Source organism: Saimiri boliviensis, chromosome 1 (assembly GCF_048565385.1).
Source record: "Saimiri boliviensis isolate mSaiBol1 chromosome 1, mSaiBol1.pri, whole genome shotgun sequence".
Lineage (NCBI taxonomy): Eukaryota > Metazoa > Chordata > Mammalia > Primates > Cebidae > Saimiri > Saimiri boliviensis.
The window spans coordinates 1,025,876-1,052,957 of record NC_133449.1 but is presented as its reverse complement, the minus strand read 5'-3'; the positions used below and the strand labels follow the sequence as shown (position 1 = coordinate 1,052,957).

The 27,082-nt window shown below is 45.3% G+C and overlaps 1 protein-coding gene across 2 annotated transcripts in view; it reads right to left on the bottom strand.

Annotated features, from left to right (window-relative positions):
- SNTG2 (syntrophin gamma 2) overlaps positions 1-27,082 on the bottom strand; it is a 317,220-nt gene that overhangs the window by 216,527 nt on the left and 73,611 nt on the right. The window contains exon 2 of one of the 2 annotated variants that reach the window (XM_074393375.1): positions 8,860-8,997. In XM_074393375.1, the coding sequence (XP_074249476.1) occupies positions 8,860-8,997 (138 nt within the window). Of the gene's footprint in view, positions 1-8,859; positions 8,998-27,082 lie in introns of those variants that run through there. The other variant, XM_074393377.1, reaches the window with a different exon arrangement.

Sequence of the window (27,082 nt, the reverse complement as noted above, 5' to 3'; positions counted from 1 at the left end):
GTAAATTCTGGATATCAGCCCCTTGTCAGACGGGTAGGCTGCAAAAATTTTTTCCCATTCTGTTGGTTGCCGATTCACTCTACTGACTGTTTCTTTTGCCGTGCAGAAGCTGTGGAGTTTGATTAGGTCCCATTTGTCTATTTTGGCTTTTGTTGCCATTGCTTTTGGCGTTTTGGTCATGAAGTCCTTGCCTACACCTATGTCCTGAATGGTTTTGCCTAGATTTTCTTCTAAGGTTTTTATGGTGTTAGGTCTGACGTTTAAGTCTTTAATCCATCTGGAGTTAATGTTGGTGTAAGGTGTCAGGAAGGGGTCCAGTTTCTGCTTTCTGCACATGGCTAGCCAGTTTTCCCAACACCATTTATTAAACAGGGAGTCCTTTCCCCATTGCTTGTTTTTGTCAGGTTTGTCGAAGATCAGATGGTTGTGGGTATGCTGTATTTCCTCTGAGGCCTCTGTTCTGTTCCATTGGTCTATATCTCTGTTTTGGTACCAGTACCATGCTGTTTTGATTACTGTAGCCTTGTAGTATAGTTTGAAGTCCAGTAGTGTGATGCCTCCTGCTTTGTTCTTTTTGCTTAGAATTGACTTGGCTATGCGGGCTCTCTTTTGGTTCCATATGAAGTTTAAGGTGTTTTTTTCCAGTTCTGTAAAGAAGGTCATTGGTAGCTCGATGGGAATAGCGTTGAATCTGTAAATTACTTTGGGCAGTATGGCCATTTTCACGATGTTGATTCTTCCTAACCATGAACATGGAATGTTTCTCCATCTGTTTGTATCCTCTCTTATTTCGTTGAGCAATGGCTTGTAGTTCTCCTTGAAGAGGTCCTTTACGTTCCTTGTTAGTTGTATTCCTAGGTACTTTATTCTCTTTGTAGCAATTGTGAATGGCAGTTCGTTCTTGATTTGGCTCTCTTTAAGTCTGTTACTGGTGTATAGGAATGCTTGTGATTTTTGCACGTTGATTTTGTATCCTGAGACTTTGCTGAAGTTGTTTATCAGTTTCAGGAGATTTTGGGCTGAGATGATGGGGTCTTCCAGATATACAATCATGTCATCTGCAAATAGAGACAATTTGATTTCCTCCTTTCCAATTTGGATACCCTTTATTTCTTTTTCTTGCCTGATCTAGGTTTGAAAAATTATATAATTAAAATAAAAATAAAAATGCTTGGCAGATTATGCAACTGTCTTTGCTATAAGATTTTAGTTACTGAAAGTTATATTTCAGTGACGTGCTTTGTATATGATTTATCAAGTGTGCTTTGTGCACACACCCTTGGACACAAATACCTGTAAACTATTATTTTTAACTAAAACTTGGTGTGAACTTTTATAATGAATATGGCCAAACTATTCATTATTTTAAGGTTTTCATATTCTTTAAGCCAGAACTTTCCTTATTAAAGTGAATTCTATTCTGGGTACCATTAAATAACATTTTAATGAGCTAACTCATTAGCATTGAAAGCTGAGACAAAGGTGAATTTTGCAAGAGTTAGCCACTATCTAGGTGATGAGAGATAAACTCTAAATGTGTTGCTGACGACTGCATTTTGTTAATTGTTTTGGAAGCTTTTTCAGCAGGACTGTCCACTTTTCTCCTTAAGGTATGAATTTCAGAGCCCTGTCTCATCCTTGCAGCCTTCAGCCCCATACCTGTGAAATTTCACAAATCACTTGCTTCCAAGTTTACCTGCAGTTTTCCCGGTACTTTGTGCACTACAGTTTATGTTCCAGTCATGCCTCGCCATGCCATCCTCTGCTGTGGAGACAAATCTTTTGAAAATAAATTAATCCGAGAAAAAGGGCAGTGCCCATTTTAAACACAAGAGAAATCAGTTTCAAACAAGAACTGATGCCTTGCAGAAGTGTAGTTAGTAATTTTCATAAGAAGGTTATCTTCCACTTAAAGCCAGCTAGCCAATCAGCAAGCACATCTGGTTTACCCTGGGAAAGAACATAATGAGGGAAGAATTCCTATTAAAGTTTGTGGATGCACTCTAGTGAGCTTATATAATTCTTCCACCAGTGGGCAAGTCACCGACAAATCAAAGCTCATAATGCAGTTGTTTTGCTTTCTGTTTTCCAGTTTCTAGGAACAGAAGCCAATTCTTCTTACGCAGTATTCCATTTGTAAATGTTCAGTGTCCTGCAGACCTTCCCTTAATGGACTAATGAGAGCTCACATGCCCTGAGCAGGACCAGGGGCAGGCAAGGTGACAGGCACAGGAATCAAGGCTGGCTCACTGCATGAAGCAGCATACAGGAACTGGCTTTCAGAAGCTGGAAAGAAATAGATTTTGTGCTGGGATCTGAGAAAAATGCAAGAGTTATCAAACTAACAAATGTCTGTCAATAAAGTTATCAACAGAAAAATACATAATGCTGATAAAGTGTCAGATTAGCTTACAAGAGTTGTTACTATATTACTTGTATTTTGGCTGAATTATAAAGTATTGTAAGGGAAATTGGTCATTTGTCTAAATTTAAGAGCATAAAATAATAAAGACTAACGTTAGAATTTTTTTTAAAAAAAAAGGAAAGCAGAAGCAATGTCTACTCCTGATTTTGGACCCAAAGAATAAGAAGTAACTTGGGAGTGAAATGTAGAAAGAAATGTAGATAAATGTAGAAATATTTACTTTATGATAAACAAGTGTAGAATTATGTATATTGTGTACAGAATTTATCATAAACTGCCTACATGTTTGCAAGTGTCATGATACATTCGACAATCAGAGAATTTAACTTCTTCAATTCAAGTTAAAATCACAGTTCTTGGGTTTCCTTCACACTGGTTGTTATATAAGCAATATACCTACATTTAACAAATGATTTTCACAAGCTCAGTGAGTGAACTACTGTAATTGCCTGCCTTTCAAAGGTGCAAAGGCTTGAGACTGACTCAATTAGTACATTATATATGTTACGTGACGGTCTAAATTTGCGTATTATAAAACGCATTTTTATGCATTTACTAATGTGCTCAATTATTCCCAAACTGCACAGTCGTAAAGACACATATAGGATACAGATGAAAAACACCATGGTCTTTGATTTTAAGCTACATATATTCTAACAGAGTGGCAAAGTCAGTATCTCATACCGCAGCCTCAGCAGAGTGTGGCACGGGCTAAACCGCATTTCCCTGGGAACAGTAAGGGGTAGGTCAGGGCGGGCACGCGGTGTACTCTGAATTCTAACAGTTGAGTCTACAGATTTACATGACCCTGACAAAGGCTTCCTACAGGACAGACAGAGCCACGATGCTACACAAGCTCTTCCAGGAAGGGGAAAGAGAAAAAACCCCTCCAGACTCTTCACGAGGCCAGCACAGCCTGACCCCAGGAGCAGGCGGGCATCACCCGAAGGAAGCAGCTGTCTCTTTATTCACCCTCCTGGCAGCTGTCGGGCACCCAGACCTGAGGGCTGATACCTGCCAGCACTTACGGAAACTCGGCAGCCCGGCTCCTCCATGCTCCTCCTGCGCCTCAGCACCATCTTCCTCAGACCTCAGCAACCCCAGGCCGCTCTCCAGCCCCCATTTCCCTCGGGATCTCCCCCCATTTCCAGCCCCATTTCCTCCATATTTCCTGCTCTTTGTGCTCCATTCTCCATCATTTCTTCAGCTCTGTTTATACTTCACGCTTCTCATTGGTACCTAACATGTTATTTAAATGGTTTATGGAGGTTCATTTTAGGTATCATTTTTATTTTAATTTCTAGATATTGTCTTAGTGTGTTTTCACATCTGCTGAAACACTTTTTATAGCCCCTTGTTCCTTTATATTTATATATCTTATGTTTCAAAACAGAATAAATCCAAGTAATTTATATTGTGAATCAGGTAATTTTAGAACCTGAATGCTCTGTGAGTCAATTTCTGCATTAAAAGAAAATGATGGTTAGGATCTCCACAGGGTCCTGTGACCTTACACTTGGCAATGGCCTGAGGCCTTAGGTTAGAGGAGATTGTGCCGGAGAGAACGTGCATTTGCTTCTACTTGGTACCTGAGGAACCTCCAAATCTGACACGACATTAAACTTCATCTTCAGCTGGAGGTTTCTACACCCTAAGACCCAGCCCCAAACCCGCATGAGGACAGATCTGGGGCCGGGATCTCTCGGGATTTCTGTCTGTCTCCCAGGTGAGTGTTCTGAGGATGCTGCCTCTAAGGGACAGACTGCTTTTCAAGTTCACTCACTGAAGATGTGACTTTTTGGGCTTTCTGCCTCTATGCAGGTGAGAAGCACAGAGAGAGAGAAAGAGAGTGAGCCCGCCTTCCTCTCTGGCTCAGTCCCCGGGCTGCCCCTGAGGCACAGGCTATATCACTTCACACCAGCTTTGGTGACTGGAGCCCTCTCTAAATTTACACTATTGTAACGGTCACCCACCCAACATTATGTGGGCACTGCTGGTGCTTGTCTGCTTTCGTGTGGTCTCCACTAATTCTTCAGAGTGTCCTTTAGATTACAAATTATCAGAGTTGTGCCCAATGCTGTCTTAACTCTAGGAGTAACTTTGTAGTATTAGACCCATACCTTCTTCTTCCTGAATCTTAATTTCCTAAATAGTAAAATGAAGATGTGAAATTTTCTAAAATACTTCCCAACTGTAAATCTACCATGACCTAACATACCAAGTACAATATAGAGCATCCCACCACATTAATTCAAAGTACCAACACAGACTTATAAATTAAAAGATCAAAGGCATAATGACAATTATAAAGAAATAAAGCAATCTAAATGGAAATTCTGAAAGAGAAGAGGAAGCTGCCTCTCCCCTCCTGAAAGCCCATGCTCTCTCTGGGAGACAGAATCCTGAGATGCTTGAGCATCCACACTTCATGTTGATATAAAGGAATAGGAAGTAAAATACTACATAACTTCAGAGTCTACACTGCAGGATAAACTGGCAGAATTTAAAGACTTGTTGGCTTTCTTAAAAGTAAAGCTAGTTTTGCTCTTTTCCTTTGATGGTTGTCTATCATTAACTGATAATGTAGCTCTTTTTTCAGAGGGTTCAAAAAAACAAAACACAAGTCTACCCCTTGATTTTGTCTTATCCAACGTGCAGCTGAGAATACAAATGTGAACAGAAGTTTGGAGTTCAGGGTGAATGTTGGGCTGGGCTTCAGGAGACCCAAACTCCTTCCAAGCTCATCTGTGGAGCAGGTGCTGACATGAGAGTGAACCTTCCACTGAAAACAGGGCTCAGTATATAAATTAACCATTAGCGTTAGTTGCTATGGAGAAAAAAACCTGAAAGTTAAAATGCCAGTCAGAACTGCATGTGCAACCTCGGTGAGGACATTCAAAGCAGCATGCAGACTCAGCAGCTGCCTAGGAGGCAGAGTCAGTGGCAGACACACCCGCATTCCTAGGGGGCTGAATGAGCCAGCCACTAACCTCACGGTCCCTACCAGGTAAGAGCATCTGCATCAGCCTTAGGCCAAGCCATTGTCCCACGGGGCCTGCAGTGGTATCTACTGCATCAGGACGATGAGGTCGCAAGCAAATTGTAACATGAAATATACTTAGAAAAGTAATGGCATATGGTAATAGAATAATTCATATTCATTACTATTTTTACTAGTAATATTATTATCTAGGGCTTGGGATATGCTTGACATTAATACCTGTATTTTGAACTCAATAAATCTATGCTGAACTGAATCTGGTGATGAATTTTTCATCTCCTGGGATCCCTGCAGGGACTCAATATCCCATGGGATAAAAATCCCCCACTTACGTTTTTCTGTTAATGTACTGTACAATGACTAGGTCTTTCAGTCCTGCTCTTCAGAATTATTTTAAAAGGAAAACAACTGTTCTCAATCAGGTCCTCTGGAGGCCGATGTAGGAAAGACTCCCTGATGTGGATGAGAAGGTCCTCACTGGGTTCTAGGGGCCAACGTGGGAAACTCTCCCTGATGTGGATGAGAAGGTCCTCACTGGGCTCTGGGGGCCAACATGGGGAACTCTCCCTGATGTGGATGAGAGGGTCCTCACTGGGCTCTGGGGCCAACGTGGGAAACTCTCCCTGATGTGGATGAGAGGGTCCTCACTGGGCTCTGGGGACCAACGTGGGAAACTCTCCCTGATGTGGATGAAATGGTCATCACTGGGCTCTGAGGCCCCGGGGTGTTCTGCTTCTAATCTGAAACAGCTGTGACCTTTGTTAAAAGCAGGCCTTCCCAATCTCCAAACGCCTGATAACTTCTTGTGGTAAAAATGGCTTTATTTTCATAATCAGCTGAAGGTACAGGATTTTAGTTTTCTCTTAAACTAATGGGGTTGATCCCAATATAATTCTGCACCTGGGATAGAAATCCTGAAATTCTATACCTATAAGAAATCCCGAGGGTTGCTTGAGCCTGGGAGGCAGAGGTTGCAGTGAGCCAAGTTCACGCCATTGCACCCCAGCCTGGGTGACAGAGTGAGACCCTGCCTTGAAAAGTAAGAAAAAGAAGAAAAAAACATCCTGGTCTGAATAGCTGCCTATGTTCTCCATATATATACTTTCCCCATAAACCCTTTCCCCTCAATTATCCAACCCAGGTACCCATGTGTTTTCACAAATACATTCACTTCATCTCTAAGGAGGAAGGTGTCATGTGGAACCAGCAGAGATCATTGAGAAATGGACCAGACACTTACCTACATGTTCTGAATCCCCGCTTCCCTTATTTTAGCGCAGGGGATCTTCACATTAAACCTATGGATTTCTTAGATGTTAATAATTCACCTAAAGTTGTATGCATAAGTCTATATGCATGAGCAAATGCCCATTTTCTTTAAGGAGTCTTTCATTTTCAACAACAACCTGACTTTTAGTAGAGAATCTGATGCTACAGATTTTTTTGAAGTAATTTATTTTTTTCTAGCCCTACAGTACAAAAATATTTAGTGTTTTTACTTTGAGATATTCTATAGTTAAAAATCTCTATTAAGCAGGGTAAGTTTAAAATGATTACAAAATCTTCCTTTTTTTTCTTTGCCCCATCCCACTCTTATTGTGTATTTAGAACAAGTGGAGGAAAAAGCAAGAATGGTTAGTGACTGGACTACATAAAGGCAGACATGAGATTTATCTACATTTTGGAGGAAAAAGGCCTCAGGGTTGTGGGGATCTTGTATGAGCCCATGAAGACCGACCGTGGCCGCTGAAATGCAGAGGCCGTGGCTGGAATGTCTGTGTCTCCTCCAAGTTCACGTGGAAACATCTGCCCTAAGGCAGTGGTGCTGGGGTGTGGGCTGTGGGAAGTGACTGAGCCGTGAAGGCTCTGAACTCATGAATGGGGTCAGGTGCCCTCACACAAAAGCTTGGCAGAGAGATTGCATCCCTTCCTCCACCTGCCACGCAAGGACACAGTGATTCTCCTCTCTGGAGGATGCAGCATTCAAGGCACCGTCTAGAAAGGGAGCAGATCCTCACCAGACACGCAGCCTGCAGGCACCTTGATCCTGCGCTCTGAGCCTCCAGAACTATAAGCAGTAAATTTCTGTTCTCTGTAAACTGCCCAGCACAGGCATTTTGTTACAGCAACTCAAACAGACCAAGACAGAGGTGGTCCTGGACCAGAAGGAGGAGAGCAGGTGGTGGGGCGTGGTGCTGGGACTAGGGTTCCAGGGAAGAGCAATGGAAAGGGGGACCCTGCATCGCCCCCACCTCCTGGAGCCTTCACCTCCTTGAGCCACAGGGGACATGTTAGGGAGCAGAAGGGCAGAGCCGGGTGCAGACACAGAAGGAGGAGCTCCAAAAGGAAGGTGTGAGCCAGGACGCTCACAGGAGCCACTTGAACGCAACACACATCTACACCTGGAACAGTTTATGGTAGCACCTTTGCGGACCTTCTCGGGAAACCCATCATACTTTGCTAACATCTGCACCCCTTTTGAAAACACTGATCACAGCATTGTGAGTCAGAGAGAAAATGTCTTCTTCATTTTATTTCCAAGGCAGAAAATCAAATAAACATGGGTTTCCTAAGCCTGTACCCACAGAAAGAGCCAGCCTAGAACTTAGGAATGGAAATGCTTTTTGGAATATTTTCAGAAATACACTGAAAAAAATCTCTTTTCAACTACATCATTTCTTGAATATCAGTTTTTACAGCTAATGCATATATTTAAAGGAGAGCAATGAAAGATCTCTGACTAATGTTGACACTTCATGTATCTAAAATTATTTACGCCTACTGGAAGGAAAATTAGGAAGTGACTAAATGAGTCCTGTTTCAATGCAGTATGTTTAATTTGCAGTAGTCCTCTTTGAGATTAAAAAAAAATCCCAATCATTAGCCACTATTCTGTTGCATCTGATAAATAAATTTCTTACCCTTAAAAAAATTTCATTTGCCAGTTAGGAATATACTTGAAGCCAGGAAAAACCTCGCTTTAGCATAAAAAGTCACATTTGCACCCACAGATGCACCACGACCAAGCTGGCTCAAATGCTGGGACACCCACCGCCGTATCTCTCACGGCATGGGCGCCACTGCAGACAGGAACCCTGGCGCTTCGAAGTTTTGGCAAGTACACCAGACACCCTGTGATTCCTGCTGTTTCCCAGGAGGACATTCCACATCTCACATTTCAGATGTGGCATTTGGGGCTTTTACATAAACTTTACACGGAAAATGTATTAGCAAATAAGAATGTTAGGGAGAGAGTAGATGATACAACCTTAAAAACTGTATTTTTTTTTGATGGTCAAAGCCGGTAGTTGGGGATATTTAAAAACACAGTAGGAGCTTTTGCTCAACAATCATTCTCAAACCACACTCTTCAAAGGCCGTTCCTGGGGCCCGTTTGACACACTCGAGACAGCCCTGAAGTGGCGGCACTTACATTCCTGCCCTGGTGGCTTCCGCCCACACAGATGACATCTTGTTTCTGAACTGTCAGCATCTCTTTCGTCAGCTTCAGCCGGATGTCATAGGCATGGTGGTACTCGTCGCTGTACAACAGAGCAATGGCAGTTTTCGGCTGTAGAGACAAAGTGAAAACAAAAAACGGTGTGAGGGCACGAGCAACGAGGGGACGGCGACACGGGCTTCCCTCTCAAGACTGCTCCTAAAGTGCACAGTGCAGCGCTCACGTGTGCACAGGAGATCTGTGCTAGAATGATAAGGATCTGATTCATTTAGGCAAAAAATAACATGTTGAATAACTGTTCCTGAGCAGCTTTTGCAGGACTTTTTTTTTTTTTTTTTGAGACAGACTCTCACTTTGTCACCCAGGCTCGAGTGCAGTGGCACGATCTCAGCTCACTGCAACCTCCATCTCCTGGGTTCAAGTGATTCTCCAGCCTCAGCCTCCCGAGTAGCTGGGATTGCAGGCTCCCACCACCATGCCTAGCTAATTTTTGTATTTTAAGTAGAGATGGGGTTTTACCATGTTGGTCAGGCTGACCTCGAACTCCTGACCTCAGGGCCACCTGCCTTGGCCTCCCAAAGTGCTGGGATTATAGGCATGAGAGACTGTGTCCAGCCACAGGATTTATATACGGCATGTTTTAAAGGAAAATTAGCCAGGCATTCTTTTTTAACTTGAAAGGTTTTATTAGCATTTTATTTTAATCAATTTTTCCCCTTCCAAAAACATATTTTTTTATTTTAAAGTTATTTTAATAAAAATAATCATTTTTAAGACTCATAAAATATCTGTATGAAGATTTGCTGGCCTGGAATAGGAAAGAAACACATCAGAAATAACCAAAACACAAGAACCCGAGTGTGATGCTGAGGAGGAAGCAGCCTTCTCAGAAGTGGGGGTGGCCGGAGATCCTGCAGGGCTGCTGCTGTGTCCTGGGGGCTCGAGAACAGGCCAGGCCTGCAGTTCCTGGACAGCAAGCAATACAGTGTGGAGTGATTAGGAAGCACTGATCAGGAGGACAGTTAATTAATCAAAAAGGATAAATCTATCAGCTTTGTTAGCAGATGAAGGGTGTGTAGGTCAGAAAGACACCTTTGGATAAATAGAAACATTGCCCCGTCCTTGGGGAGCATCAGGGAAAGCTGCCCTGGGGGCTGACCAGCTCCAAGCAGGCCGCTGGCCAGGCACAGGGCTTGGACGTCCCACAGAATGGCAGTTGTGCCCTGCCACATAACCAGCGCCTTGTGAGGACTAGCCTCTGGAGTGCAGGAGCAGGAGCCAGGGCACTTGGTCCCCAAGCCATGCAGCGGGGGAGGGGGATGGGCACAGCTGGAGGCCAGTGGTCCAGCAAGGAGGGCTGAGACTGCTGTGCTGACCACCCCAGCATCCTCTCTGCATAGAGCCCAGTGCTAATCAACCCTCACATTCAGAGCCATACATGAGGGCAGAGCCTGGCCCATGGACAGATAGGTCCCCACTTGGGAAGGATGAGGCTGTGGCCACATAGGACCGTGCAGCTCAGCAACTGAGCTGCTGTGAGAACCAAACGTGCGGTCCAAGGAACCTCAGCACCTGCGTCTGCCCCAGAGATCTGGAGTTCATCAAGTAAGATTCAGGCTGAGCAAAAGGACTAAGAAAAAGTAACACATCAAATGCTTCTATTAAGTAGCACAGTTGGGTGGGAAGGGCTTGTTGGGCTTCTTTTGACAGTGGAGGCCTCCTCAGCACTCATGGGAAACACAGACCCTCATGAGGGAAGCCACTGACCAAGCCAGAATCTGCTCCTCCCAACATCCTCAGCGGACCCCCACGTGCAAGAGAGTTTCAGGAAGGTTCAGAGTGGTTTCCTCTTGCTTTTGACCACTCAACACAACACAAAAAGAGTCTGTGCTCCACTGCACTGAATCTGTTAATTTAACAACCACACATGCAGGCCAGTGCTGGCACACTCTGTCACACATGGCCATCTGGCCTGGCCCAGGGAGTGGGCTGCTGCAATCCACACCTCACCCAGCCTACATAAAATGCACCCGATAGGGACTCTAATGGATTCTTCCATCCCCATGGGAGCCATGTGCTCCCACCCACTTTGCTGACCCCAGGGGGCTGTACCTGGTGAGATTGTCAGACCGGTGGGTGCTGGAACTGGAGTGCTACCACGGCTCTGGGAGCTCACGGGCAGTCTGTGGACCCACCAGCTCTCCGTAAGGGGCAGTGCCCACAGTGGCACTGAGGGTGGCCAGGAAGGAGGCCCCCGCTGTGTCCCAGGTACATGAGGTATGGCTGGACCCAGGCCCCCTGGCCCTTTGCAGCTTGAGCCCTGGCCTCGCCTGATGGAGGGATGAGCTCAATGGAGAGAGAAAGAAACACAGACATGTCCCTAAAGGCAGGAAGACCCTCAGTATTTTCCCCACGAGTGTGTGTAATGGGTAACTCTCATAAGTAAACACCAATTGGAAAAACAGAATTCTAGCCAACCAGGGTGAAACAGGATGAAACATAGTACCTGCAGCTCCCTGCCTGACTTTGATGTGCATTCTCACCACGCCTGCTAGGATATCTCACCATTTCCTCCTGCCTTATTCTCACACACCGGTGCCTGATGACAGGTGGGCATCGCTCACTGCGCTGCAGACAGAGGGAAGCAGGGCCAGCTACACCCCAGAGCAGCAAGCACAGGGCCCCTCCCCAGGTGTGTGGGCTTGACAATGGGAGGAGCTGAGCGATGAGGCTTCTTCAGGACACCGCAGCCCGTGGACGCCAGAGGGTGGTCCTGTTTGCCCTAAAGCACAAGTGCCCTGAGGCGTGCAAGAGGCCCCAGATCCCAGTCTCTCTCCTTGCTCCTCCCGAGGCCATGGTTTTCATGGTCCCTGCTAGTCACTACAACCGACAGCTCTCAGGTGCTGACGAAAGGGTGGGCTACCAGGGTTCTCGGTAATGATCCTGCAGAATGGAGCTCAGAAGGATTCCCTTAACTGCTGACCTAGGCCACCCAAAAATACAAACCCCTGCTGTTCTTATAGGGTGCAGACCTTTCTCATGCCATCCAGGAAGCAGCTGTGCCTCTTCCACCCCCCAGTACCCCCCATATCCTAGAAACCACCTGCACACACACTCACATGCAACACACATGGCCCACATGCACGCCTCCACACGTGTGCACAAAACTCATGCACATACAGGGATGCATGCACACACGGGCACACACAAATGCATGCACACCCATACACAGGCACACACATACCACTGAAGACCATGTGTATCAACATGCTGAGGTCAGGACCAGAATAAAAGTTTTAGATGATACAGACCGAGCCTGCAGTTATAAAGCTGGAACCCAAAACTCAAAGTCAAAGTCAAATTCCTATAAAAATAAGTGGCAGGCAGTGTCTGGAAGGAGATGCTCACTCTAAGTGAATACAGAGGCCATAATATCCTGCTAAACGGGCTTTCTCCGTGATGACCTAGGGCTCTCTGGCAATGGGAGCTTTGGCTGCCTTGATTTCTCCAGATCCCCCGGTGACCGATGCATCTGAGCACATTCTTGCTGCAGGTTTTCACTGAGTTATTGCTTGTCCCCCAGCCACATCACTGCCCAGGGAGAGGTCACCCTCACCATCGCCATCGGGGACCCGTGAGGCTCTTGGGGAGGACCACAGGTGATGGCACTCATAAGGAGCAGGACCCGAAACGGGGCTCAGGGACCCCGAGTGGCAGGGTCAGGAGCGGCCACAGTGAGCAGCGGGCCACCCCAGGGAAGCAGAGGCAGTGCGGCCGCCTTGGAGGAAGGGCTTGCTCTGTTCTTGCTATTCAGGACAAGAACAGTTTTTAGTTCACATCAGAAAGATGCACTATTGATCGATGTTATATCTGGATGCAAAGTCCATACATAGAATATTAATTCTCAACTAATTCATCACACTGGCCACTCACCATTGCTACTGGTTAATTGTCCTGGTGAGGAAATTGCCTACAACTCATGGACTCTAGGAACGGAAAACAGTGAACTTACTGTCCACCGAGGAGTTTCCATGACAGAGGTCAAGGGAACGGTGTGCAGAGCTTTAACAAATAAAACATAATATTCTAAATATAAAAAATTTTAAATGCTACCTAATGAAAGCAAATGGAATTCAACGAAGACCTCTAATGAATCATCTGTTGCTTTATTATGCCATCTGAGCCAGATGATGCTATCTGAAATAAACCTAACTTCTGCTCAAAATGTTAACAGATTAAAGTCAGGGACACAACCAAATTAGAGATAATTAGGCATTCCAAATCAAAATTGAAATTTATGCTAATCACTTTCTTCTATAACAACACACATGTTCTGTCGCATTGGCCTTGGTTTGCCGGAGAGAATTATTTGCTCTACTATGTGGTAATACGTCTTCCAGGCACTGTTTTCTGTGTCCCCGTGGAGACATCACCTGCAGCCGTCCAAGAAAATCTCTGTGGACAGCAGGTGCTGAGATTAGAGCAGGTCACTCACCAAGAGGAATAAAGGCAGGGGGAGTGGACAAGGGTTCCACCAGGCCCTGCCTTCACCAAGGCCAACATTTTCCCATTGCTTAAGCAATTCTGGGTATTTAATGACCTACCTGAATACATTTCCTTGACACATTTCTTGGAAATAAAATAATTATTCCAACTCAACTTCTTCAAAAGTAAACTTTGAGTCTTTCCCCTTCAAAACAAATAAAAATATTTAAAAACTAAAAAAACAAAACCCCTGCTCATCTAACAATCACCCCATCAGTGGGTGAACACAGTATCACCCTGGTGTCTCCGCCGAAGCTCCTCAGATCCTGTGACCTTCCTCCCTCCCAACCCTCAGTGTCCAATTCACCAGCAGGTCACTGGAATGTTCCGCCACCTTGCCTGGTCATGGGGTTCAGCTGCCTTCAAAGCTGCTTTACTGGCCTCCTAAAAGACCTCCCTGTTTCCAGCCTTGCCCCAGTTCAGTGTATTCTTAAAATCACAGCTGGGTGGCCCTGTTAAGATATGGCTCAGGTAACCTCATTTCTCTGAACAAAATCTTCCAAGAGTTTGTCATTTCTCAGAGGAAAAGCCAACGTCTGTCGGTGCCCTGTGAGGCCAGCCCCTGCTGTTGCTCCTGTCCCTTGCCCAGGTGTCCTGCAGCCCTGCTGTGCCTGCCCGGGGTCCACCCACCTGCCCTGCCCACTCCTCTCCCCAGCATCCTCATCTCCTGGGGTGTGGGCTGACAGCCTCCTCCTCAGCAGCTTCCCTCACTGGCCAGTTAAAATCGGACTCCGCCACCCGCCACTGCTCTTCATACCTCTTCCCAGCTTTACCTTTCTTCCTAGGACTTTTCAGAACCTGTGCGTGACCTGACGTCAGAATGTGAGTTCTGTGATGGAATGGTCCTCTCTACCTTCTCCACTTCAGGAGGACCAGTTCCTACAGTGCAGCCTGGCATATCCTAGGGGCACAAGACATTTCTCAAATGGAATCCAACAGAAAGCCTGCTTTCACCCTTAAAACTTTATCCACACAATTCCAATGAAAATCTAATACAGACGACTTTGAAATGTAGCCTTACAATTCTAATAAAATGGTCAATGAAGTAAGACAGCTGCAGAGAAGAGGATCTGATACACGGAAACATGAAAACGGAACCCACTGCAATGCCGCAGCAGCTGCAAAACAGTGAGCCCACGAGCTCCGCTCAGCACCAGGAGGTCCTGGGTACATCACGTGGGGGTGTATCACATCCCTGGAGAAGAGGAAAACATGCTCACACAAAGAAAGATCTTAAGACTACTGTTTAGTGTAGTAATGCTTTGCTAACTGTAAACATGGGTCTCATATAGCTTACTTCAGAAAGTAAGTTCCAGAGACACCAACAGTGATAGGGATGTAGAAAAACAAAATAAAAACCCATGAAAATATCTGTGTGTGTGTGTGTGTGTGTGTGCGTGCGCGCACGCGCGTGCCGTGCATGTAAACATACTGGCTTAGTGTGACTCAAAATCCAGAAATTCTTGAGCAAAATATTCATTATATAGAAATATAAAATCTTTCTGTAACAAAAATACCATATTCAAAAATAAATGCATGCCACAGACATTAGGCTCACAGAGCCTCACAAATAAAGATGGAAACATGAGCATCCTGCTAAAATCGAGCAAGGAATATAAAAACAGTTCCCAAAAGAAGGAATAAAAGGACATGAATTGTAAGTGTGAAAATATATGCAACCTCACTAGCCATCAATAAATCACAGTCACTACAACAATGATTTATGATTTTTAAACTATCAGGCAGGTAAGTGTTTAAAAAGAATAGCAACACCTTAAAACAGCAAAGACCTGCAGACATGAACGTCCACATGGTGCTGGCGGTTGTGTGAATGCACAGAATGTTCCCAGAAAACACTCTGAAACAGATGTGAACACGACTAGCTCTAGGCTTTCATGTGGCAATTTTACTTCTAAGAATTCATCCTAAACATACAGTCAGACCAGGCACTGAGACAGGTGGGCAAGGTGTTCATTTCACTCCTTTCACTTTTAAAGTATATTAAGACTTACAGGTGATACTGAGAAGCTGCTAAAAATACTAAGTTCTGCATCTGTTGATAAGCAAAGGAGTCCAAAATAACAAGTATGTGCAAAAAGCAGAAGAGTATGATAGTAACACATTCATAATTATGTTGTACACAAATATACACATGTACATACATGTAAATACAGCATGGCGAAGACTTGGAAGAATAGGGCTTCAAAACATTATTTTGTGCAAATGTTTATAATTTCGAAAGTATGAAAATGCATCATTTATTATTATTTAAATCTATGAAGGTCAATTTTTATTAAGTCCTGACTTTTGTTACTAAAGTTGATTTACCTTCATAAAACTTAAGGTGAGCCTCTTAATAATTCAGAAAAATCATAAATATTAAATTTAGCTATTTTACTTTTTAAATTTATGCAGCTGAGTGCATCTCTGCTGAGATCATTCATGAATGTATTTGTTGGAAGCGTAGCACACTGATGATTTCCAGCAGATTCAGAGAAGTCTATCCTAAAACAGAACATACTTGATCAAAAGTATCACGTACCATAATATTCACCAAGTAACTATTGCTATTCTATAAATTCAAAGTATGATAAAAATGTATACAAGTTGTTATAAAGCATTGTCCTTTGTTTATCCAGAAGTAAGTATAGTTCCGTCCCTGAATTGTTGACATTAAGAGAATTTACGAATGCATATCCGGTGCTGAAAGCAGCATGCAGAGCCGTGTTGAGGCTCGGGGAGGAGAAGCTAACCGCAGGAGTGACTGGGCCATTTGGGGTGGGAGAAGGACAGACTTCCAACGTAGCCCAGGGTTTAGAAGTTCGCAGCTAAGGGAGCTGTAACAAGTGCTTGGTTATAAAGAATTCTAAACTTCTAATACTGTGCCTTTTGACTTGGTCAACTGAGTCTACCAAAGATGAAAAACTATGGATATGCATCCATGTACGGTAGTATAACTGGCATGGAGGTGTTTGTGTCACCAGTGACCTTGGTGACATGGAGAACACAGGCCCTGGAGGAGCTGGAGTGAACCACAGACGTGTCCGATGACATCTGCCATATGCTCCTGAACACACAGGTGCACAATCCGTCTCACTTCACTGAGCCTCTGCTTCCTGATCTGTAAAAGCAGATAACTTCAACTTCACTCAGATGTGCAAATGGGCAAATGAGAAGGTATTTGTGCAAGTTCCTAACAGAGAACCTGTCACAGAACAGCAGTGGTCCAGTATAATTCAGGTGTTTTTCTGGCAGGTTATATTTTGGATATTTTCATGGCAGTAAAAATGAAACCATTTTTGGCACAAGAAAGAAAAATAAACTCTGTTAATCCAGCAGCATAACAAACAAAGGGAAGGAATCAAGACATCAATAAGTAATCTGTCAGCAAACATCTTTGAGTGTGGAAAACCCCCACTCCTAGCTTTAGATATAAACCAAAACAACTCAGGTAACAAGAAAAACAAATGCCAACCAGCCGGCATCTCACTAAGAGCTATACAGAAACAACTGCTGACCTCGGAAGGTTAAATAAAAGCAGAAACCTAAAAATTCATTTTATACCGGTGAACAATGATGAACACTTTGCATTGGAAAAATGGATAATATTCTGCCCATAAAAGTTAAGAGTCTGAAGCTTGGAAACAGAAATCAATTAATAAACTGATTATTCTGCTTGGGGGAAAAAAAGAATATAAAGTTTTCATCATGCAACCTTACCCTAACAAAAAAGGCAATTACAAAAATTTATAATTTCAACAGCTAAAAACACTTAAGGGGAAAAGGTCTTAATATTCAATAATAGGGAACATGGAACATAACGTCACTGCATCGATTTCAATGACTACTTTGCTATGAAAGTGCACGAAAGAGCAGCAATCTCAAAGCTACTACCGGTTTGGTTCTAGACCACCCCAACCAAATGGATGCCGCAGTAACACAAGTCACACAATTTTTTGGTTTCCCAGTGCGTATAAAAGTTATGTTTACACTATACTGTAGCCTATTGAACGTGCAATAGCATTATGTATAAAACAATGTACATAGCTTAATTTAAAAAAATACTTTATTGCTAAAAAGCTGAACCTTGGCTGAGCTGCAATCACTTTGCAGGTGGAGAACCCTACCTCAGTGCTATTGGAGGCTGACGGATCAGGGTGGTAGCTCCTGAAGGTTGAAATGGCTGTGGCAATTTCTTAAAACAAGTCAACATTGAAGTCTGCCCCATAGATTAACTCTTTCTTTCATGAAAGATTTCTCTGTGGCATGTGATGCTGTTTGGTAGAATATTACCCACAGTACAACTTCTTTCAAAATTGAAGTCAAGCCTCTTAAACTCTGCCACTGTGCTATCAACTAAGTTCATGGAATATTCTACATCCTTTGTTGTCATTTCAGCAATGTTCAAAGTATCTTTGTGATGTTTTCATCTCAAGAAACTATCTTTTTTCCTCATCCAAGAGAAGCAACCTCTTCTGTGTTGAAGTTTTAAAATGGGATTGCAGTAATTCAGTCACATCTGCAGGCTCTGCATCCAGTTCTAGTTTTCTGGCTATTTCTACTACATCTGCAGGTACCTGTTCCACTTAAGTCTTGAATTCCTCAAAGTCATCCATGAAGGCTGGAATTACTTTCTTCCAAAGTCCTGTTAATGGTATTTTTACCTCCTCCCATGAATCATGAAATGTACTTAGTGGCACCTAGATTGATAAATCCTTTACAGAAGGTTTTTAATTTACTTTGCCCAGATCCATCAGAGAAATCACTCTCCACGGCAGCTATAATCTTATGAGATGTATTTCTTAAATGATAAAACTTCAAGTCAACACTACACCTTGATTTATGACCTGCAGAGTGGATGCTGCATTAACAGACAAGAAATCAGCATTAATCTTGTGCATCTCCAGCAGAGCTCTTGAATGACCAGGTACGCTGTCAATGAGTAGTCATATTTTGAAAGAAATCTTTTTTGTTTTGTTTTGTTTCAGCAGATCTCAACAGTGTGCTTAAAATATTCAATAAACCATGCTCTAAACAGATGTGCCGTCATCCAGGATTTGTTTATAAAGCACAGGCAGAGAAGGTTTAGCATCATCCCTAAGGGCCCTAGGATTTTCAGAAGAGTTTAAAAAAATAGGCCTTAAAGTCCAACTCTATTAGCCTAGAACAAGGGAGTCAGCTTGTCCTTTGAAGATACGACACCAGGCACTGACTTCTCCTCTCCAGCTGTGAGAGTCCTCAATGGCATCTTCTTCCAATAGAAAGCTGTTTCATCCACATGGAAAATCTGTTGCTGGTGTAGCACCTTCATCAATGATCTTAGCTGGATCTTCTGGAGAACTTGCTGCAGATTCTCCATCAGCACTTGTGGCTTCTCCTTGCACTTTTATAGACGCAGCTTCTTTCCTAGAACCTCATAGACCCGCCTCTGCCAGCTTCCAACTCTTCTCCTGAAGCTTCCTCCCCTATCTAGGCCTTCACAGAACTAGAGAGTTAGGGCCTTGCTATGGATTCGGCTCTGGCTGAAGAGAACGCTGTGGCTGGTTTGAGCTATCCAAGGCCACTCAAACTTTCTCCATATCAGCAAATAAGACTATTCTCACGTTCTTATCATTTCATTGGAGTAGCATTTTAAAATTTCTGTCAAGAATTTTCCTTTGTATTTACAGCCTGGCTGTTTGCTGTAAGAGGCCTAGCTTTCTGCCTGTCTGAGCATTAGACAGGACACCCTCACTAAGCTTGATCTTCTCTAGTTTTTAAGGTGGAAGTGAAACAATGGCCACTCTTCCTTTCACTTGAACACTTAGAGGCCATTACACGTTTGTTAATTGGCCTAATTTCAATATTGTTGTGTCTCAGGAAACAGGGAGGCTCCAGGAGAGGGAGAGAGACAGGAGAATGGCTGGTCAGGACACATGAGACATTTATGTTCCCTATCCTATCTGGGGGTGATTTTTGGCACCTCAAAACAACTGCAATAGCACCACCTGCCCCCTAGTTTTCCTTCCCACAGGCTGAGGCCATCCAGGTGGTCCAGTCTGCCCTGTGAGGGCAGCCTCTCCTTCTGCACCGGATCACACTGCCCACCCCAACTCAAGAACACCCCTCCAGGGACATTATCAGGAGGACTCCACTCGGACCGACTGGCACCGATTGCCAACATCATTCACTGGCACTGATGGTCTCATAAAAAGCTCCAGGGTGGGACTGACTTTACTCCAGACCCTGCACACTGACGTCACTGCAGAAACACGCAGGGGGCTGGGGATTCTGAAATTACGTGCAGGGAGAAACAGTGCCTGTGGGAACAAGGGTCCCGGGAACCTTGTTGTGAGGACTGGACTCCCCGGGATTCCTGGGTGAGGTGCTGAAGGGGCCCAGACTTCCCAGAAATATCTCGAGTGGAGTTATCAACTACGTATCTCTGTGTGTGTGTGTGTGTTTCCTAGCTTCGGTGGATCTTTTATTTCCCTGTTCCATAATCCAAGTGCATTGCTTCAGACTCAGTTTCCCATACAGCCAGGACTACTTTTAGAATGTAAATTAGAAGACAAGAGTTCCCCCCCACCCACACTTATATAAGGATTGTTTCCATTTCTACAAAGGAGGCCTGGGCTATTTTAATGCCCCATCTCATATATTTTGGCATATTTGTCTGTGTTCGGCTTAGAATAAAGCAGCACAGTGTTGTAGGGATGAATCTTTAAGGCATTACTTTTGTGTTCAGTTCCTTAGTATCTTATAAAATATCAGAGATCAGTTCAAAACACAGACTTCTTTATGATTTGAGATAATACGCACCTTCCATCGTAAACCATGTACAGCACATTCGTGACTGTGACTGGAAACAGAGTGAATGACCCTCACACGTTTGGGAGATGTTATTACAAATTCTGTCATTCAAACGCACAGTTTTACTCAGCCTTTTAACTGGAAGCTTTGTTCCCCGAGGTAAAACCTGGCATTTTCGGTGGATGCGTCTGGCCCAGCCATGCAAAGACACCGTGACAAACAGCTGGTGCATAAGTGACATCATCTGAATGATCAGAAAGTAAGCCAAGTGTCCTGTTAAATTACTGTAAATACCATACATCCAAGCCAATTAGAGAAGATCATTGCTATCCTTCTGCACTCTGAATATATAAAATAAAATCATAAAACTTCTGTGCTGTGTGTTTCATCAGTGCTTTCAGCATATGAATTTAAGATGAAATGTAATGGATTTTTAAGCATTGTCAGAAGGGCTTTTGTTATCAATATTGAAGCTAAAATCCAACAATAGGTAAAAGTACAAAATATAAAATTATAAAAATTAGAAACTACATCTAATTGCATTTTCAATGTATTTCTGATTTTCTTAAGCATCTTATCACTCGTATTTTTAAGAATATGCCTATAGGGAAACCCCATGCCATTAAGGATGCAGCAACTGCAGTAACAGATCCTAACACCTGCCCGCCAGGCTCTGCCACTGCAGTAACAGATCCTAACACCTGCCCGCCAGGCTCTGCCACTGCAGTAACAGATCCCAACACCTGCCGGCCAGGGTCAGCCACTGCAGTAACAGATCCCAACACCTGCCCACCAGGGCCAGCCACTGCAGTAACACATCCTAACACCTGCCCACCAGGCCAGCCACTGCAGTAACACATCCTAACGCCTGCCCGCCAGGGCCAGCCACTGCAGTAACGGATCCTAACACCTGCCCGCCAGGGCCAGCCACTGCAGTAATGGATCCTAATACCTGCCCGCCAGGGCCAGCCACTGCAGCAACGGATCCTAACACCTGCCCGCCAGGGCCAGCCACTGCAGTAACGGATCCTAACAACTGCCCACCAGGGCCAGCCACTGCAGTAACAGATCCTAACACCTGCCCACCAGGGCCAGCCACTGCAGTAACACATCCTAACACCTGCCCACCAGGCCAGCCACTGCAGTAACACATCCTAACACCTGCCCGCCAGGGCCAGCCACTGCAGTAACGGATCCTAACACCTGCCCACCAGGGCCAGCCACTGTAGTAACGGATCCTAACAACTGCCCGCCAGGGCCAGCCACTGCAGTAACGGATCCTAACACCTGCCCACCAGGGCCAGCCACTGCAGCAACGGATCCTAATACCTGCCTGCCAGGGCCAGCCACTGCAGTATCAGATCCCAACACCTGGCCATCAGGCTCTGCCACTGCAGTAACAGATCCCAACACCTGCCCGCCAGGGCCAGCCACTGCAGTAACACATCCTAACACCTGCCCACCAGGCCAGCCACTGCAGTAACGGATCCTAACACCTGCCCACCAGGGCCAGCCACTACAGTAACAGATGCCAACACCTGCCCGCCAGGGCCAGCTACTGCAGTAACACATCCTAACACCTGCCCGCCAGGGCCAGCCACTGCAGTAACAGATCCTGACACCTGCCCGCCAGGGCCAGCCACTACAGTAACACATCCTAACACTTGCCCGCCAGGGCCAGCCACTGCAGTAACAGATCCTAACACCTGCCCGCCAGGGCCAGCCACTGCAGTAACAGATCCTAACACCTGCCTGCCAGGCTCTGTCATTCCAGTGTTACCACTGTGAGTGCAGAAAGTATGTTAATTTGCTTCATGTTTCTACAACCTATCGAGTGCCTGATATTAGGAGGAAAATCAAGGGAACAGAGGAATATTTTATTCTATCTCTTTCTACTTGAAACTCAACTTTCAGGAAAACTTTTAAAAGTAAGGCCTGGCAATACAGTTACGGCCACCCTGCTATGTGAGGGTCTATGGGCAAGTGACTCTCCCTCCTTGGTTATCGGCTGCACACTAGTTACTTCACACCAGGTGCTTGATCATTCTTGAAAAAGATATAAGTAAAATACAACAGGACCTCTCAGCGGAAATGAGGGTAAGCTCAGGTTGACAGAGCAACCTAAACCTGGGGAATACCTGTTGATTCCTAAGAGGCTACTTCTCTCCTCACCGTGCAGAGGATCTGAGGGTCACCCCAAAGCTCCAGCCCCACTCCAGAGATCTGGGAGTCCAAGGACTGTGGGACCCATAAGCCTACACTTCCTTCGGGGGAAAATGAGTTACTGTCCCTGGAGTTTATGTAGAGAAGCCTGTGTTGCACCACAGCATGATTTAAGGGTAGGGGTCATTTGATCTTGTAGATGGACTTGCACAGATGGCAAAGCTAAGCAAAGCACAGTGCGAGACCATGGACAACGCAGTTCGCAGATGAAGGGGAAGATGCATTCGCTTTCCTGTTTTTCTACTGAAAAAGCAACTGGGACAAAGAAGGAAATGCTGCCCCAGTGGGTCCATAGACGATGAATTGTGACATATAAAGACAGAACCCAGGGGTAGTGCCATGGCTCCCTGCCGTCCTTCTCTCCCTCCTGTGGAGACAGTTGTGCAGCACCCATCTCAGAGAAGGCACCAGGCCCGTGACAGTGATGAGAGCCTTCAAGAAGGGCACAGAGACCAGTGATGGGAATGAGAGCCTTCAGGGAGGACTCAGGACCAGTGACGGGAATGACAGTCTTCAGGGAGGACTCAGGACCACTGATGGGGATGAGCCTTCAGGGAGGACTCAGGACCACTGATGGGGATGAGAGCCTTCAGGGAGGACTCAGGACCACTGATGGGGATGAGCCTTCAGGGAGGACTCAGGACCACTGATGGGGATGAGAGCCTTCAGGGAGGACTCCAGACCACTGACAGGGATGAGCCTTCAGGGAGGACTCAGGACCAGTGACGGCGATGAGAACCTTCAGGGAGGACTCAGGACCAGTGACGGCGATGAGAGCCTTCAGGGAGGACTCAGGACCAGTGACGGGAATGAGAGCCTTCAGGGAGGACTCAGGACCAGTGACAGTGATGAAAGCCTTCAGGGAGGACTCAGGACCAGTGACGGGGATGAGAGCCTTCAGGGAGCAGTCAGGATCAGTGACGACGATGAGAGCATTCAAGGACAACTATGGGTCAGTGACGGGAATCAGAGCCTTCAGGGAGGACTCAGGACCAGTGACGGGAATGAGAGCATTCAAGGACAACTATGGACCAGTGACAGGCATGAGAGTGTTCAGGGAGGACTCTGAACTAGTGACGGCTATGAGAGCTTTCAAGGAGGACTCAGGACCAGTGACCAGATGAGAGCATTCAAGGAGGACTCTGGCATAGGGGAAGTTCAGTTCATCAGACTTTCCTTAAGGGCCACAGGCTTGTGTGGCACAAACAGGGGCCATTAGCTAGGTACAACCAGATGCCTGTGATGAGGCTTGGATGAACTGTGAGCCTCTACAAAGACAAGTTGGTCACTTCTCACAAAAACTCCACCCAAAGCCAAGGATGATGCTATTCCCATGAGGGTCCCCAATGTGGGGGACACTGTAAACAGCAATTAGGGCTTCACCTTCTGCTTAAACTTTAATCCAACAAAAGCACTAGTGTGAACAGCAGCTGAGGAGACAGGAGGATTTTTGCAGCTATGTGGTAACATATATTGTGGAATTATATCAAAAGCAATGTATTTATCCAATAATCCAATATGGAGCAGATTAAAAAACTGCCAATAAACCCACTAAAACCAACATATGTAAAATAAAAACAGGGAGGATTTCAAAGAAACAATGTCACATAACTTCCAGTGTTCTTTCTTCATTTAACACTACCGGTGTGTTGTGTGTGTGCGTGTGTGTACGTGTGAGTGTGCGTGTGTGTGTGTTTTGATCCAACGCCTACTCTGCCTGTACTTTCACCATAGGCTGTGGACAGAGAGGTGAGAGACAAGAGACAAGAGATACTACCCTCGTTGAGAATACCTATATCTCCATTCATTATTTTTTAAAACAATTCTGTACTCTAAGTTTGTATGTTGGTAGAAAAACATCCATTTTTGACACATAACCCTATCTCTCAGTCAGCAACAACAGGCGATGAACAAGGAAAACAATAGCAGAAAATAATGTAGATACAAATATAACTTATATTAATTCAAATATAATTTTGTAAGGTTTATTTTTTGTCTTTTTGAGATAGTGTCTCCCTCTGTCATCCAAGCTGGAATGCAGTGGTGCTATCTCAGTTCACTGCAGCCTCCACTCCCTGGACTTAAACAATTCTCCTGTCTCAACCTCCCGAGTAGCTGGGACTAGAGGTGTACACCACCACACCAGCTAATTTAAAAAAAAAATTGTATAGATGGGGTCTCACCATGTTGTCCAGCTGGAAGATTTTTTGACAATGCACATTTATAGTAATTGTTTAAATATAGAAAGATCCTGTGCCCATCTAGAAGTATGTATATTTTGTCACTTGTGATGGTCAATATTGAGTGTCACCTTGCTTGGACTGAAGGATGCAAAGTATCGATCCTGGGTGTGTCTGTGAGGGTGTTGCCAAAGGAGACATTTGAGTCAGTGGGCTGGGGAAGGCAGACCCACCCTTCAACTCAGTGTGCACCATCTAATCAGCTGCCAGCACAGCCAGAATATAAAGTAGGCAGAAAAGCATAAAAAGGCTGGAATGGCTGAGCATCTTTCTCCTGTGCTGGATGCGTCAGCACAGGACTTCGGACTCCAGCTTTGGGACTCGGAACGGCTTCCTTGCTGCTTGGCTTGCAGACCACCTATTGTGGGACCTTGTGATGGTGTGAGTTGCTACTACTTAATAAACTCCCCTTTATATATATGTATCTACACTATTAATTCTGTCCCTCCAGAGAACCCTGACTAATACGTCACCTCTCCTTTCAGGCACACAGAAGAAAATCAGGAAGATGAAATGCAACCAGAATAGAGATCAAAAAGAAGTTGATGAAGTATAACCACAGAAAGTACGGTGTAAATATTAACACGGTCTTTCATGAATAGTGCCATGTTAGTCCTTAGAATTCACAGCTTCCAGCAGAAATAGCCCACCTGCCTGCCGGACAGGGCTGGCCCCAGCCCGATTCAGAAAGCCCCGTCCAACCCTGCACTCACAGGTCCTGGAGGGTGCAGTGTGCATAGCTCCCACAGCACAGTGTTGCACTCTCCCCGACCCACACACTCTCCCTCTCACCCACTTTCTTTATTCCACTGCTTCCTTCAGACTGAAGCTGGAGCCCATCCTGAGGGAGTCCTCAGGTGCTCACGGTGGTGTGGACCAGTCTCCCACTAGCATGGGAGCTAGCACAGCCCTCAGTCCCAGCCACCTCGCCCACCCTCCCTGTGTCCACTCTGAAACAGTGAGGAAGAGGAGCCATCTGAGAGATGAAGCTGCAGCCCCTGTGACCAACCACACACCTGGGACAGATCAGACCCTCCAGGAAATACCGCTGATTAAATGAGATTATCTCCTGCCTCACAAGGGCGAATTTGCATTCGGTAAGTAATGTGGGACATGGAGAATCTGCACTGACCCCACCCCAGCTCTGCGGCCTCCTGCCCCAGCCTCGCTCCTCAAGACACCTGCTTATTCTGTACAGCAAGGGAGAGTTGGTGCTGCAACTGAATGGGAAATACAATTCAGAGTCGTCTAAATAAAGGCACAATCCCCTTAGAAAACAGAAATGTTCACACTGTTAGTACTATCAAATCCTTCCATGATAACCCAAGGAGAATGGAAAAGATCAATCATTGTTCTGGGTTTCTTCCACATCTGAATTTCTGCAACACGGTTTGATCTCTATGAATGACTAATATTTTCATATTAAATTTGATTAATAGTTGTACCTGCTACACACATTTCTGGTTTTGAAAATCTGAAGATCACCCTGACTCAAGATTAGTATCTTTATTTTTCTCTGATGGGCATCCAGCATGCTGATCTAGTGACAACCATGAAAAATCCTGACCCACACAATGCAGGCTGTGAGCCTCCACAGTTCGTAAAAATGTATTCTTTCTCTGTGGGCTCATCTGAAAACGGTACCCACGCTCAGCAACCGAACTGGAAAAAGTCACCTCCACAAAATGAAAAACTTACAGAAAGAAGCCCCAAGCGGAGCGGCCCCAAGCCAAGAATTGCACAGCCAGGAACCAGTGTGGGCAGTCAGCCCGGGCACGGGTCGAGCCCACATTCACAGGCATCTCGCACAGCCCCGACTCGCTGCCCACCGCGTGAAGCCACACACTGCTGTCTCGGCTCCCTGCAGTCAGGGCCACATCTATAATCTGGGTGCAGAGTGACAGCATCTATAGCCTCCCACAGCAGTACCCGATGCAGGCTGGATGGAGGTGAGTGTTTACAGCCTTCCATGGCAGTACCAGATGCAGGCTGGATGGAGGTGAGAGCATTTATAGCACCCCACAGTCGTACCTGACATGGGCTGGATGGAGGAGGGGAAGCGTTTTAGGACCACACAGCAGTACTGGATGAGGCCGGATGGAGGAGGTGAGAGCATTTATAGCCTCCCATGGCTGTACCTAACACGGGCTGGATGGAGGAGGGGAAGCGTTTCTAGCACCACACAGCAGTACCTGATGCAGGCTGGATGGAGGAGGTGAGTGTTTATAGCCTTGCATGGCAGTACCTGACACAGGCTGGATGGAGGAGGGGAAGCGTTTCAGGACCACACAGCAGTACCCGATGCAGGCTGGATGGAGGAGGTAAGAGCATTTATAGCTTTCCATGGTCGTACCTAACATGGGCTGGATGGAGGAGGGGAAGCGTTTATAGCACCA